The sequence below is a fragment of the Sebastes fasciatus genome, chromosome 20 (assembly GCF_043250625.1).
Source record: "Sebastes fasciatus isolate fSebFas1 chromosome 20, fSebFas1.pri, whole genome shotgun sequence".
NCBI lineage: Eukaryota > Metazoa > Chordata > Actinopteri > Perciformes > Sebastidae > Sebastes > Sebastes fasciatus.
In genome coordinates, this window is record NC_133814.1 from 19,696,193 (window position 1) to 19,712,034 (window position 15,842).

The 15,842-nt window shown below is 39.1% G+C and overlaps 2 protein-coding genes across 2 annotated transcripts in view; one reads left to right on the forward strand and one right to left on the reverse strand.

Moving 5' to 3' along the window:
• The window catches only part of LOC141758413 (proteasome activator complex subunit 4B-like), a 45,784-nt gene extending 36,452 nt beyond the window's left edge, over window positions 1-9,332 (forward strand). Inside the window, exons 43-47 of the mRNA XM_074619781.1 lie at window positions 71-199; window positions 2,113-2,268; window positions 3,591-3,729; window positions 3,882-4,015; window positions 7,409-9,332. Coding sequence (XP_074475882.1) covers window positions 71-199; window positions 2,113-2,268; window positions 3,591-3,729; window positions 3,882-4,015; window positions 7,409-7,543 — 693 coding nt within the window. The 3' untranslated portion in view covers window positions 7,544-9,332. The remainder of the gene's footprint in view (window positions 1-70; window positions 200-2,112; window positions 2,269-3,590; window positions 3,730-3,881; window positions 4,016-7,408) is intronic.
• A 550-nt stretch (window positions 9,333-9,882) lies between these two features.
• chac2 (ChaC, cation transport regulator homolog 2 (E. coli)) lies at window positions 9,883-15,394 on the reverse strand. Its single transcript, XM_074619827.1, has 3 exons — window positions 15,036-15,394; window positions 13,409-13,444; window positions 9,883-10,590 (listed from the first exon to the last, which is right to left on the reverse strand). Exons 1-3 carry the CDS (start codon window positions 15,168-15,170, stop codon window positions 10,213-10,215), a joined length of 549 nt encoding a protein of 182 aa, XP_074475928.1. The 5' UTR covers window positions 15,171-15,394; the 3' UTR covers window positions 9,883-10,212.
• Window positions 15,395-15,842: the final 448 nt, after the last annotated feature.

Genomic DNA, 15,842 nt, shown 5'->3' on the forward strand with positions numbered 1-15,842 from the left:
TCAAAATGGTGCGTAGCTGTGTGTCTTCCTACCTCCCTCCATCTCTCCCTCTGTTTCTCTCTCCCTGCAGATTGCCCCGGTGGAGATTGATGAGAGCTATGATGAGATGAAGCAGGATGCTCGCACGTGTCTCTCTCTCATGTCCCAGGGCCTGCTGTATCCTGAACACATCCCTCTGGTTCTGGCAGCGCTGGAAGAGGTAATATGCACAACATTTCTCACACACACACACACACACACACGCACACACACACACACAGACACTGCCCCACCTGCCTGCTGTCAGTGTTCAGAGCTTAATGCTGCCCAAGGTGTTGTTAAACTAAAAACAACCTGTACTATTTTATGTTGCTTACTTTGTGATGCAGTTACAGTATTTCTGCTGTGAGTTTTGTATGTGAGTGGCAACCCCTGTTGAGAAATTCACTCAAATCCTCTCAGAATATCAAAACCATGGTGTCTGCAGTTTCATATTTGATGGTAGACGGGTATGAGAAGCATCGCAACATTTTTTGGGTTTCACCTTGACACCCAAACCTAAATTTTTTATCTTGTGGGATCTTATGTTGTGTGCACAAATTATTCAAAGGAATAGGTTGACATTTTGGGAACTTTCTTGCTGAGAGTTAGAATTAAAGGGACAGTGTGTAGGATTTGGTGGCATCTGGTGGTGTGGTTGCAGATTGCAACCAACTGAGAACCCCTCGGCTCACCCCTCGGCTCACCCCTCGCTCGGAAGCCATCCTTATCTCAACATTACTTAAGAAACAACTGAAGTCAGACGGCGGCTGGCGGTACCACGGTTTTGCACGCTGCCGCTCACGTTACTGCAGTTTCACAAGCATGTCGAACTACAGCGGCCTTCAGGTAACGTAAAAATGCGAGTAGGCTCATGGCGTAGCAACACAGCGGAAGCAAGAGGACCAGCTCCCTATAGATATAAACGGCTCATTCTAAGCTAACGAAAACACAACGATTCTTAGTTTCAGATACTTATATCTGCAACTGCAAGCAATTGATCTTCCGGAGGTTCTAGCGGGCTCAGTTTTAAAGCTAGAGTGAAGATACTGACATCATATGAAACTAAGAAACCCATGTCATACATGCATGCCCATTTTCAAAGGAGTCACTTGACCTCTGACCTCTGACCTCAAGATATGTGAATGAAAATGGGTTCTATGGGTACCCACGAGTCTCCCCTTTACAGACATGCACACTTTATGATAATCACATGCAGTTTTGGGGCAAGTCATAGTCAAGTCAACACACTGACACACTGACAGCTGTTGTTGCCTGTTGGGCTGCAGTTTGCCATGTTATGATTTGAGCATATTTTTGATGTTAAATGCAGCACCTGTGAGGGTTTCTGGACAATATTTTGTCGTTGTTAATGGATTTCCAATAATAAATATATACATACATTTGCATAAAGCCAGCATATTTGCCCACTCCCATGTTGATAAGAGTATTAAATACTTGACAAATCTCCCTTTAAGGTACATTTTGAACAGATAAAAAATGATTAATTTACAATTAATCACTATTAATCACATGATTTTCCATGATTAATCGTGATTAATTAAATTAATGATTAATTGATTGATTGCCCTAACGAAAATACATGTCAGTATTTATTATGGATGGTCTACCAGCAGACGTTTACCTGGCATGTTTTAATTGTGCGACAGCAATGACGTAATTAATGGCGCCGAGAAAAGAGTAGTGTCTGAAAGTGTTTTTTTTATTTCGCCGATGAGCTCACTGTATTGTCCTCTGCATAGACCTCCCTGGATAGTGAGTACGGAGTAGTGAATGATTTCAGACACAACACTTTAGTCTTGTTCTGCTAGAACTGAAAGATTTTCATTATATGACAGTTGGCAATAAAACTTAATAAACTGCTAGTGAGGCATTTGAAGTGATACAAATTAATCATCTTGTTCTCGCAGGATAACTTGTGCACACAACGTATGAATCTTGTGCACACAACATAACATTTTGTTTGCACAAGATACATAAATCTTAAAGGACTTAAGGGGCTCTATACAAACCCCAACCCATCTCTCTCTTTATCTCACTCCCGTTCTCTCTCTCTCCCCTACGTCCCTCTAGATGGCAGGCAACAGATCGTGGCACGCACGCTTCTCAGTGCTGACCTACGTCCAGATCATGGTTTTCTACAACTTGTTTACCCTGCTCAGTGTGCCTGCCGAGGTGCTCCGCATCCGAAAGCTGGTGATGCAGCTGCTGCTTGATGAACAGCTCGAGGTAATGTATGCACAAAAAGGCAGCAAACGCTGGTTTAAAACAGCCATCGCCCCTCTGCAAGGTGTAATTGTCACAGGATTATAAATGGCCACTTATTGTCCCCTTGTTTCTCCTCACTAAATCTTAATCCCTCATTTCTATTCACGGTTATTGCTTAAAAATAACCCTCTACCTCTCTGCTCAGCTGTTAATTTATTTTCCTGTTTTGGTGCCTTTCTGTGGTTACAGGGATGTTGATGGTCCTCCATAGAAATTGTGTATGAAAATAAATAATTGAAAATTAAATAATAATAAAAACATAACAAATAAATAAATACATCTAAAAATGTATAAAAAATAAATACATAAATAAATAAATGGGTAAATTAAACAGAACAGTAAATAAATAAGGAAATTAATACAAAGATAAATAAATAAAGAAGCAAATTAAAACCGAAATATCAATTTATGTCACATTTTATCAATTAATTAAAGGCTACATTTATTTTTAATATTATTTTTTCTACATTTAATGACTTATTTATTCATTTATTGAGTCATTTATTTATTTTTGATTTTGGCAGGTTCCGTCCTCCATAGTCTTGCACTCCTTTGTAGCTGATTGTAATTTAAAGTGATATGAAAATAACGTCATAAATCAATCGAATGTCCAAAATAAAATTTGGCAAAGCAAATTTGTTTTGACTGTTAATTATTAATGTGTATTTATTGAATGCAATAAAATCAACTTTACTGCTCGTGCACAGAATATAGAAGTGTTCTTCTAATATTGAGTTATGTCATCTTTTGTACAGTCCCTGTCCCACTTGTCTGCGTTCTCCTTTAACTTGTCTCTTTTCTATTGATCGGGGTGTGCAGGTAAAAATCAATAAGCTTCACCCGGGTTGTCTAACTTACAAAAACAGTTGCTTCTCGCCATATTTTGTAAGTGTGTAAGTGCACATCTGGTGAATGTGTTGTCTTCGTATCGCTGTCTATTTCAATGCATCAACCGTCACTCAGTGCTTATTCATAATTTATGCAAAGTGATGCAGGAAGGCAGTGATGTTCTGCAAGTGAATTTTACCTCAGCTCAACTCAGCATCTATCCCTCCTCCTCCTCCTCCTCCTGTTTCTCCTCCTCCTCCTCTGCTCATCTCTGTACCTCGATTCCCCCCCTCCCCGATCTCATTGCACTCGCCTCTTTTAATAAATTGTGCATGCGTTTCTCGCCCTAAAACTGCCTCGTGCTTTCCTCCGCATCCTTTATTTGTCAGGTCTGATCTTCACAGGTCTCTTTTTCTTTCTCCCTCCCCCTCCCTCCTTCCTCCTTCTCCCTGTAGGTGAGGGACATGGCAGGCACCACCCTCAGTGGTTTACTGCAGTGCCAGTTCTTCCCTCTGGACTCCAGTCTGCAGACACAGCTCCAGACGCTGAGTCAGACTCGCCTCCCCAAGGCTAGAGGCGAGCTGGCCTCCACAGGTACACACATTTACGTGCACGTCACAATCACCCAGTGAGGCAATCGCAGTAATGCTTGCCCTATTACCCTTTCTTATCCCAGGGGGGGATTGTGAACCTTGAAATTCTGAGGCTCATCTTAACTCCCTATTTGTGTGCGTGTGTGTTCACAGACTTAGTGCGGCGCCATGCCGGAGTGCTCGGCCTCAGTGCGTGCATCCTGTCGAGCCCCTACGACGTCCCAGACTGGATGCCTCAGATACTGATGGACCTGAGCGACCATCTCAACGACCCACAGCCTATAGAGGTACACACCCACACATTAGCACACACACATATGCAAATATCTAGTGACAACACAGTGTGTGCTGAAAGAATACAATTTCATTGTCCAATTGAGGAGAAAATTGTGTCTTTGGCCGTACTTCAGGCATGAAGAAGACATACAATGTAATCCGTAGTGCAGAGTTTGAATAATACATTACAGTGACGGGGAGCCAGTGATGATGATAATTTACTGCTTCTCCTGTTGCAAAGTGAAAGAGATGAGAGAGAAAATACAATGGAATACAGTTAAAGAATGTATTTGCGAGTAGATGAATTACAGAGCCTGTTACAAAAGCTTCCGAAGTGAGTAATTGTTCTATATAAAGGTGGTAGAAGTAGGAGCTTTTGTGCTTGATAATAAGAATATGTCTGTATAATCTGTAGTAGTTTTGGTTGTAAGGACCATAGACTGTACTGTATATAAGACGTGGACGTAGTCACCGTGACGTCACCCATTGGTTTGTGGACTGCCGTTTTGAAGCGTCGAGTTCGGCTTTTTGACCATCGCATTTTTGATAACAGAAGTGACACGAGAGGGTGGAACTAAGTGCAACCGAACGCTGAATAAGACATTTTTAGGCGACCAAAAAGGTTACAATGAATGGCTCAGATATTATGTTTTATTGAATATTATGCAACCATTCAAGATGAGTTTTTGCTATGCTCAGAAGCAGCAATGAAAAGTATTCCACATCTCAATAGTAGAGAGGGTTGCTGACGATAAAAACTGACCCTGAAATATAGTTTTCATTGCTGTTAACTATTCAGACAGAACTTTTTGGTAGAATAAGAGAGTCTGAAGCCATGATAGCAGCTCTGTGGCGCACGGCTTTGTGCTAAATGCTAAGGTCACCATGCTTACGCAATCACAATGGCAACGCTAACATGCTGATGTTAAGCACATTTACCTTGTTCACAATCTTAGTTGCATGGATAGACTGTATAGAAGAAGTGGACGTAGTCACTGTGATGACACCCATTGGTTTGTGTACTCCTTTTTTGAAGTCTTTAGTTCTGCATTTTGGCTGTTGCCATCTTGTTTTTTTGCAACCAGATGTGACACGAGAGGGTGGAGCTAAGTACAACCGAACTTTGAATAAGACATTTTCAGGCGACCAAAATTTTATAATTAACTTTCATGAACTGTGAAGGGGTTAAAGTTGACGAAAGATGAAAATACGGATAACTCCCAGACCGGACAACGCCGTGGTAGCGACCTATCAATCACAAGGTAGCCACGCCCTAAAGCATACCCTGCTTTATGGTCTATCTGACTCTAAATGGGACCATAATTTACTAAATTAACATCATGCTGTATTGAAGAAGACTTGAAACTAGCGATTGAGACCATAAACTCATGTTTGCAATGTTTACTGAGGTAATAAATCAAGTGAGAAGTAGGCTCATTTTCTCATAGACTTCTATACAATCAGACTCTATTTGCACCCAGAGGAGTCGCCCCCTGCTGGCGATTAGAAATAATACAAGCTTAAGTCACTTCAGCATTGGCTTCACTTTTCAGACATGGAGGTTGCCCACTGGTCAGGCCACAGGCACCTCCTTCCTTCCTAAAAATCTCATCTTATCATTTTGTTTGAAGGCTGTGATGTAAAATCAATGTACTCGATGTTTAAGTCATGAACACATCCTCGGTTATACTGATCATCACTTTAATTCCCTGTTTTTCTGTCCTCGTTGACCCACGCTAACTTTTCCCCCTGAACTTGTTTCACTTTAAATAATTTCTGCGTTGCGTAATTGCTATATGTGGCATTTTAACATCAATAAATCATTATTACCTCATTAGTTTTTCATTCATGTAAACAAACGCTGGAAACATTGTCAGCTGCTGTTAGTTTCTACACTGCAGTTTTACATTGTGTGTCTGCGGATCACATGATGTTTCACCGCACAAAACAGGAACTATTTACTTTGTGAGTCATAACTCAGCTTTGTTCTAGTTCTGCTGTTAAACTTGAGTGTAGCTCTTATTGTGAGGACTGATAACGGCTGTTATCAAAGGATCTTATCAGCTCTGAACTTTTTTTCGCCCCTGAATAACAAATGAAGCGAGAGAAAGAACGATCAACGTCCTCTTTATTGCAATAGTTTACTGCAGTTTCATGGAAATGTTTTGAGAAGCAAACACACCACTTTAAAATGTACATTTTGACTCCAGTGATGGAATATTATAGTTCTCCATGGACAAAAGAGCTCTTCTCAAATCTTTGAGGAGGCTGATATGCTGTGTATATGTAGGAATAATGTTGTGGTATAATGTTAACTCCCTGCAAAGTAAGTTTTGAATAAAAAGGAAGTGAAAATTTCTTGGCAAAACTAAAATTAAGTATGTTATATATGTAACTAAACAAAAGTGTGGCCCTCAATCATTTGTTACATCTAGCTTATCTACTGTAGTGATCAATCATCATCATTTAAGAACTCAAAGTTAATTTATGACTCAACAATGAAATATTCTGGTGCACAGATGATCAAAAATTGGATTGGATGTGTTTTAAATTTGCAGACTTTGTCTCAAAAGCCTGAAAAAGAAGGCAAGACGGGAATATTTAATAAGTATTTACTCTGATTTCTCCAGTATCATACTGTATAATAAATGTTTTTGTTCTTGAATTATGAATTTGGTGGAAGAAATAATCAGCTCTGTCACTTAAGTGAAGGTAGAAATACCTAAAAATACTCTGTTGGGAGTAAAAGTCCTGCATTCAGAACTGTACTTAAAGGACCAGTGTGTAACATTTAGGGTGATCTATTGGCAGAAATTTAATATAATATTAATAATTATTACACGGCTTTGTTGTATACTCGATTCTGATTGGTCAATCACGGTGTTCTACGGTCTGTTATTTCTTTATAGCAGACCGTCGCTATGTATAGCAGATCGTTGCTATGTATAACAGACCGTTGCTATGGGCGCAGTTCTGATGTCGGACTCTGGCGGACCGTTTTATGTGTCAAATTATTGATTTCTTAAGTAAGTAGCGGGATAATGTACAGTTAATGGGTCATTGTTGGTCATTGTCCCACACGCTTGGCACACGGAAGAAGTTTCAGTTGGTTGCAATCATCACCTTTAAGTATAAAGTAGCATAGAATGGTAATACTCAAGTAAGTTAAAAGTATTTAAAAATGATAGTGAAGTACAGAACTTGAGTAAACCTACTTAGTAATATTCCACAACTTTTTTTTTCAGCATTGTTTATAAATGTGTGTGCTGTCTTCTGGATCTGGCTTCTATCTATTTGTGGTGTCTTGTAAGCCTGTGCGAGCTATGCATAGATGTACATATGTCATTCATTCACAATATTTTCCCACGGTGTCGGTAATGATGATCACGTTTGTTGTTCCAAAGATGACGGTGAAGAAGACCCTGTCGGAGTTCAGGCGTACTCACCACGATAACTGGCAGGAGCATCGGCAGAGCTTCACCGACGACCAGCTGCTCGTGCTCACGGACCTGCTGGTGTCGCCCTGTTACTACGCCTAGAAGACAGACAGCTGCCTTGCCGGGTCCTCTACACACTGACTGACCTAGAAGAACAACTAGACCTTTTAACAGTGTCGGGATCCTCTGTGCAGTCTGTTAAAACAAGGGTCTGATATTGTTGCGGTGGCAGAGAGCCCTGCGTCTGGAACCTCACGTGCCAATGTTGGCCTTCAGTAAACCCAGCAGAAAAGCAAACCTGGGAAAAACGGTTTCAAATATTTAACTTACTTGGTGTTTATTTTGTCTCGCCAAGCAGCTCAACAGCCCCAAAGGTGGCCACTTTACTTTCAAGATAATCACCTTTAGGTGCATCTTTTCTTGTTGTTGTAGAACATATTCAACTACTGATTCACCAGATACCTCTGTATCTTTTCAGATGACAGTATTTCACTCTTCCTACTTTCAAAAGATTTTTAAATAACGCATAAAAAGTTGGAACCGTCCATTAATTTACTAAATAAAAGGTAAACATATATGATGATATAAATATATAGAATTAATATACAAAAGTACATTAATTAGCTGGGCTTGGCAATATGGAGAAAATCAAATATCGCAATATTTTTTACCAAATACCTCAATATTGAACGATATTGTAGGGTTGACTATTGGTGCTTTTACTAAATATTTACACAATGAGATTTTTTATAAAAAAATCATCAGTAATGTGGTTATAATGACTAATAGCAAATAATAGATTCTGGTAGGTTTAGAAAATTACATCACTTTACTGTAATGCAGCCTATAAAAACAGGCGGAGATATTACGATATCCAAAATCTAAGATGATATCTACTCTCATGTCACGATATCGATATAATATCTATATATTTCTGAGACCTAATTACTTAATAGTAGCAAATACTTGAAACTCTAAAGGTATTTCTACAGTTATAATGTATAACCTAGGGCTGCATGGTTCTGGCCAAAATGATAATCACGATCATTTTGATCAATATTGAGATCACGATTATTTATCACGATTATTCATTGATTTTAGAGACAAAATATTTTTATTGCACTTTAACAGAGGACTGATTTCACTTTCACGTTGTGCTACATTCCTGCTAATTTATAAATCTTTGCATCAAAATAAGGTTCGTCTTCACCTGAAACCAGGCAGGTGGCGAGCGACGGGCAAAACAAGTTGTATACAGTAATATCACTCTTCTAATCTGGACTGCAGCTGCAAGATTTAGGACGCATGCGGCTCCCCAGAAGTGAAGTCAAAACATCTGGATCGCCCCCTGGTGGCTGGCTGTTAGTTTAGGAAGCACTTGATTACACATGCAGCGGAGTTTTCTATGCGCGGAGCATTTTAAACGTCAATATCGCAGTCGATCATGTTCACTTAATCGTGGGAAGTCAAAATCGTGATTAATATTCGGTTAATTTTGCAGCCCTAATGTAACCCAGCACTTATCATGCAATATGATAATGTTTCTAATACTGTATATCACTAAATATTGACATAATTATGTAATTGATATAAATGTGTATAACACTTTTAAGCATATATATACCTATAATAACATGTATAACATGCTGTAATATAAATGTATCATATTCCTGTACAGCCCACTGTGTTGTATTATACAATAGCTCAACACTGAGAAAAACTCTCCTGTTAAATAAAGTCACTGCATCATTTGTAAAGAGAGGTGTGTTTTCTTTTAGAGAGGAAGAATGAGTGTGTCACGTTGTACTGTATGTTTGTCAAGGTCGACTGATCGCGTCAAACACCTGCAGCTTATCTGCGTACATTCATATCACTAAAGATGTCCACGGCAGATTACGTTCTGCACAGAGACGGAGATCGAACGTAGATGAGATGTTTTCTTTCTGCACGGATGTCTTTTAGCTGTTACGTTGTACAGATGCTGCTACAGACCACAGCCAATAAACACTGGCTGCAACTGTGTGTGTGTGTTTAAGAAAAGACAGGCTCACAGATAGAGCTGTCACCATTTTTATTCTGCATGTTGATTTTTTTTTCTGATGCAGTGCTGTTGACTTTGATATGTTCGCTGTGATGAGACGTACGCTGGCAGAATGAGAAGAAGCATAAACAAGGTGAACTTATTTGGCTGTAGAATGCGTGACAGTGTGATTATAGCGGTATGGTGACGATGATTCGTGGTTCATCATATCACAAAGAGAGATATTAGGACATTTACCGAAGCAGGATCATCTGGTTAGATGAGTCACTTTGGAAAGAGTTCTGATAATGTCTTCTAAAAAAAAAAGGTGTTTAGGCATGACAGATGATTTTACAGTATACATACTGTACTTCACATGTTTTTATATTTAAAAATTCATAAAAACAGACAAGTGTGAATGTAGATGTATTCACTCTGAATATATTTATTAATTCAAAATGTAATTTGCGTTGATGTACAGTATATTGTGCAAGGAGTACATTAGGTTTATGCAAAGCATATGTTGTGATCACTCAATCTGTAGTTTGAAGTACAATAACTTAATGGATTTTTTGGAAGCAGCTTTCAATACATGAAACTAAAACAGACATTATCAACATATTTTCTGTACTTGACAAATATCCTTCTTGGCCCCGTGTATATCTTAAACCCTGAGATTATTTGATTATTAGTCCAGCCTGCTCTATATAACTGATCAAGTCTGATTCGTTATCTAATCACAATCAACGTGTTAGTGTTTTTGCCCACTGTGTAGTCTTTCTCTCACCAAAGTTTCAAGAGAAAACAGGTGTGTGTCTGAGTCCTCAGGCAGAATTGTCCTCATGGCATTAGCCAGCTGAAACAGGTACTCCGTGTTTTGCCCGCTTGGACCGGTTGAGTTGACGATCTGGTTGGCTATCTCCTCCAGAGGGGCGGGGCCGAGGTAGTCGGGGTTGTCCTGAGAGCCGATGTAGAGCAGCGTCTGGCTGGGCGGAGGGGAGAGCGGTGGACGGGGGTGGAAGGTCACCGTGATGACCTGATAACCGCCTTTTTCTCGGTAGTCGAGGTAACGCTTCACTTCCTGCTCCCGGCCCGTCGGCAACTTGTAGGCAACGCCCCAAACGCACCCCTGAAGAAGAGAGAATGAAGAAGAACAGGTAGCTTGGCTTTCTGTAGGAAAGAATGCAGAACTACGAACTCTACACAGAAATGGAGGAATTTTAACCTTAAGGCCCAGACACGCTAAGCTGATGTCAAAAAACTAGCAGCGACGAAGGCCTCACGTCGTCTTTGTCTTGGCTGACCAGCTGCATTCAAACACACCGCAAAGACTACGCCCGACGGCTAGTTAGCACGTACGTCCTGCGAATGCGTGAGATGAAATAACTCTCGACAGCAGCAGCCGGCGATAATCTGTATTCGTCATTCAAAAAGTGAAACCGGAAGACCGAGGACGGCGGACATATAAGCTGTTGTGATGATACATACATGAAACAAAGCTGTGTCTGTTGACCATTTCCACGCCACTCTCACTCACCACTCAGCTTCATTCCAGAAGGCCATGTCATTGTGAAAATATCCGTGTAAGAGCCTTCAGTGTGCGCCGTCTTGACTTTACTCGTTTGCTTGCTTTCCTCACTTCCGTTTCTCTTCTCGAGCACTGATTCGTTTGAGTTGAACAGCCAATCAGAGTGATTTCTCTCACCGACGAGCTCCGCCGCCAATTCAACATGCTGAATCGGTCGGAAAAACCTCAGATACGAGCAAACTAGAGCCGACGGTGCGGGATACGCTGCAAAAACTTGGCCGACAGACACTAACTGACGGCCCCAAACTGTCCGATGGCCGACTGACGGCTTGGTGTGTCAGTGCCAGGGTTAGAATTTAGCACCGTCAGCCACTGTGGCAGGTGGACAAAAAAGTACATTTCCAAACCCTGGTCAGGGCCTTTAAGTACACGAGCTGAAACGATTAGTCAATCGACAGAAAAAACAAGCTTCTAAAGACATCATCAACTTGAACTTGAGTAAACTATGATGAGCATTTTTCACTATTGCCTGACAATTTATAGACCAAGCTATTAATTGAATAATCAAGAAAAGAGTATGCAAAATAATAAATAATGAAAATAATCTTTAGTTACCGGCCAACATTTATTGAGATAATGTTTGTGATCACAACCTGCGACTGCCGTAGAACGATGACCTTATCAGTTACTGATTTAAGATACTCATCAGTCACCTCTAAATATATGTTTTCTTACCATGTTCTGGCTACATTACACCCTCTGTATCTCACTACGTCTTTCCCATCAACTGCAACAAATTATCTCTCAGCCAAGGTCACAATACAATACACTGTCCTTTCCTTTGTTTCTAATATATAAGATGCAATCTCCTTTCCTGAGCAGTAGTACAGCACTCTGGTTCACCTTGTGTCTTTGTCTCACATCATACATATCACTATGACAACCCACTGTTTAGGCTTTAGTTGAGCAGTATATTTTTTTCCATACAGTTTGGATTGTGTCTAGAAGGTAACCCACACATTTTGAAAACTTGTAAAAATGTGCAAAAAACACTGGCGAGACTCGCTGCCTGACGACCTATCCTAACCTTAAAGAGGACCTATTATGTTTATTTTCAGGTGCATACTTGTATGTTGGATTTCTATTAGAACATGTTTACATGTTTTAATGTTAAAAAAATACTTTATTTTTCTCTTCTTTCACCCTCCAGCTCCGCTCTATCTAGCATTGTTTGAGGGCATACCAAACTAGCCGCTAGGCAAAGCGTGTTACTTGGTGACATCACCACGTTACGATGGAAAAGAGCAGTGTTTCTGTGGGGGAGAGTAACTCCCTTTGGTGTGGACTTTGGACTATGTAACTTTGCAGGCCTTTTTCATGCACAAAAAAACAATATAACACGCTAAAGGAAAAGGAAAAAGCACAAAAGCATAATAGGTCATTCGACCACCAAAATCTATCTCTAAATCGTTTGTGCCAAATTTTCAAGAAATTCCCTCCATTCCCGTTCCTGAGTTATCATGAGAATGGGATGGACGTAAGATCACAGTGACCTTGACTTTTGGACACAAAAATCGAATCAGGTCATCGTTAAGTCCAAGTGGACGTTTGTGCCAAATTTGAAGAAAACCCTTCCAGGCGTTCCTGGCCCACTGTCGCTGACGTGGAGGCATAAAACCAGAATGTAAGAGCAATCTGAAAACTCTGTGTTCAATTAAGTGGAATCTAATTTTTAAAATCTTGCTGTTCACTTAGTTGCATTGCTAGTTTGTTGGCCTCCACGCTGCAAGTTCTCTCTTAATCATGCTCAATAATACAGTGATAAATATAATGGTGGGTGAATTATGACCCTGAGGTGGAGATATATTATTATTACTGTATGAATAACATGAGATTTTGTTTGCCTTTCCCCTGAACATAATTTGTCTTCTAATAAAAACTTCACATTCATAGCAACTATGTCAAAATGTAATTAATATCCTAAATATGTATATATATATCTTTTGACAGGATGGCCACCTATTAAAAATGACAAATCTTTACGATAAGTTAGGTATTGAAAATATAAAAGGGTGGATTGGAAAATTAATCAATTACATTTTGATAATCGATTGATCTTTTAGGTCATTTATCAAGAAAAAATGCCAAACACGGTGAGTATTTTCTGCAATTCTCTGCTTCATATTATTGTAAACCGACTAAATTGGGTTTTGGAGTGTTGGTCGGACAAATTAAGACATCTAAAGACGTTACCGTGGGCTCTGAGAAAGTAGGATGGACATTTCTCACTATTTTCTAGACGAAACACTTAATGGAGAAAGTAATTGGCAAAGTAATAGACAGTGAAATGAATCATTAGTTGCAGCTCTATTACAAAGTAATGTATGGTACCATTAAGTTTAGAAGGGGTTTGTCTTACCTCGGGATCCTCCACCAGTGTCACCACCCGGCCAGGCTGTAAAGGACACAGAAACAAGCACTTTGAAACAGCAGCAAAAACACATACATTAAAACAACCAAGCAGGATTATGTAGAAGTTATATGATATAAATTGGTACTATATTATATTCAAATATCAAAAAAACACAATGGGGTTTTTAATGAAAAGGTTATAATACAGTAGCATATACACTATAATGAATGATAATGAATGTTTAGTATAAATCCCCTTAATAATAGTCATAAAAGTAATTATAGTAAAGGGATGAATAATAACACCCCAGAGGAGCTGCTCTAAGCTATCTACAGACATCAGCTTGAACTTGAGTAAACTATGATGAGCATTTTTCACTATTTCCTGACAATTTATAGACCAAGCTATTAATTAATTGAATAATCAAGAAAAGAATCTGCAAAATAATAAATATTGAAAACAATCCTTAGTTAGAGCTAGGGCTGTCAATCAATTACAATATTTAATTGTGATTAATCACATGATTGTCCATATTTAATCGTGATTAATCACAAAAAAATGTAAATGTTAAATGTAAATGTTAAAATATACCTTAAAGGGAGATTTGACAAATATTGTCCAGAAACCCTCACAGGTACTGCATTTAGCATAAAAAATATGCTCAAATCATAACATGGCAAACTGCAGCCCAACAGGCAACAACAGCTGACTTGACTATGACTTGCCCCAAAACTGCATGTGATTATCATAAAGTGGGCGTGTCTGTAAAGGGGAGACTCATGGGTACCCATAGAACCCATTTCCATTCACATATATTGAGGTCAGAGGTCAAGGGACCCCTTTGAAAATGGCCTTGCCAGTTTTTCCTCGCTAAAATTTAACGTACGTGTTGAGTGTTATTTACAAGCCAGTATGACATGGTTGGTACCAATGGTTTCTTAGGTTTTCTAGTTTAATATGATGCCAGTATCTTCACTCTAGCTTTAAAACTGAGCCCGATACAACCTCCAAATTGTTACTGTATTCCAAACAAATGCCAACAAACTAACTATGTTTTTTTTTATACAGTAGCATATACATACACTATAATGAATAACCTGTAATGTATAGGATAAATCCCCTTAATAATAGTCATAAAAGTAAATATAGTAAAGGGATGAATAATATATAATAATATATTATATTATAATAAATAATATATATATATATTATATAATATAACAATAATATGAATAATGAGTTGCTGTATGAGGTGTAACTCTTTTCAAAAGATGGATAATGACTTGTGGATCTGACCAACCTGGCAACTTCCTACACTAACTTAGTAGTAAGCTAGTAGTTACTATATAACCAGACACTTATCTTCCTGCGTTTACACAATTGTATAACTAAAATTCAGGAATTTACCAAGAACTTTTCAGTAACTTGTCCCATTAAATTAAAGCTAGAGGAGTTCTTTCATATGCTGCTTTTTCCACGTTTTCGCCCAATCTGACAAAGCAGACATGGCAACCCTGGATCAGTTAGTGCGACTGAGCCCACAGACCTGGCAACCCTGGATCAGTTAGTGCGACTATCAGTATAAGAGCTATAAAGCTAATAGTAGGTCCTAAAAACAATAACGGTCACTCACCTTACCCGGTACTCCCCGGTGGTCGGTACTGCCCTGCCAAAACCGACGGCTGAAGCCTTTAACGAAGCCAATTCTCTTTTCTTCATACGGAAAATCCACCTTCCAGATAAGAGACCCGTAACCGAAAACCCACATTTTAAGACGTTAAGCTAACGGTTACTACTAACACGACAAGAAAGGACGGTTTAAACTGAACTAACGTTAAGCTGACGGACGTTTTATAGTCTCACACCTACAGTCATACCATCATGATGATTGACGTGTACACCTGCACCGGTGTAGAGATATCTAACGTGTCGTAACTGGAGCTCATTTCAGCGCCTGTTCCATCACTACGTAGTCAAGTCGTCGGAATTACGTCACTACGCTCAACAATTTTTCAGTATAAAGCACATGCTCCGATAATATTGCACATATTTTGACGATTTTAACTATTTAGAGAGGTTATTGGAATCTAATCAATGTTGTTTGTTCATAGCATTTTGTATTTGCACCCTCGTATGACTATAGGCATGACTTTAAGAGCTTTCCACTTTTATTTTGAAGGGCAAGCAGCCTTTCCGGGTGTTTTAGTTATTTTAGTGACCAGACAACGTGAAGCCCATGTGTCAAACTGAAGCCTGTTTAGTCCACCCTCTCAAAAAAACATTTTAAGCCTTTTTTTAAGTTAGCAAATTGCCACGTCATCCTCATAATCATATAGAGGGCTGAATAAAGAATATATTTTTTTAAGTTATCTATACTTTATTTTGTGTTTTTGTCAGTAAACTATAGGTGATAATTATTTTTATCTAAAAATGTTTACCT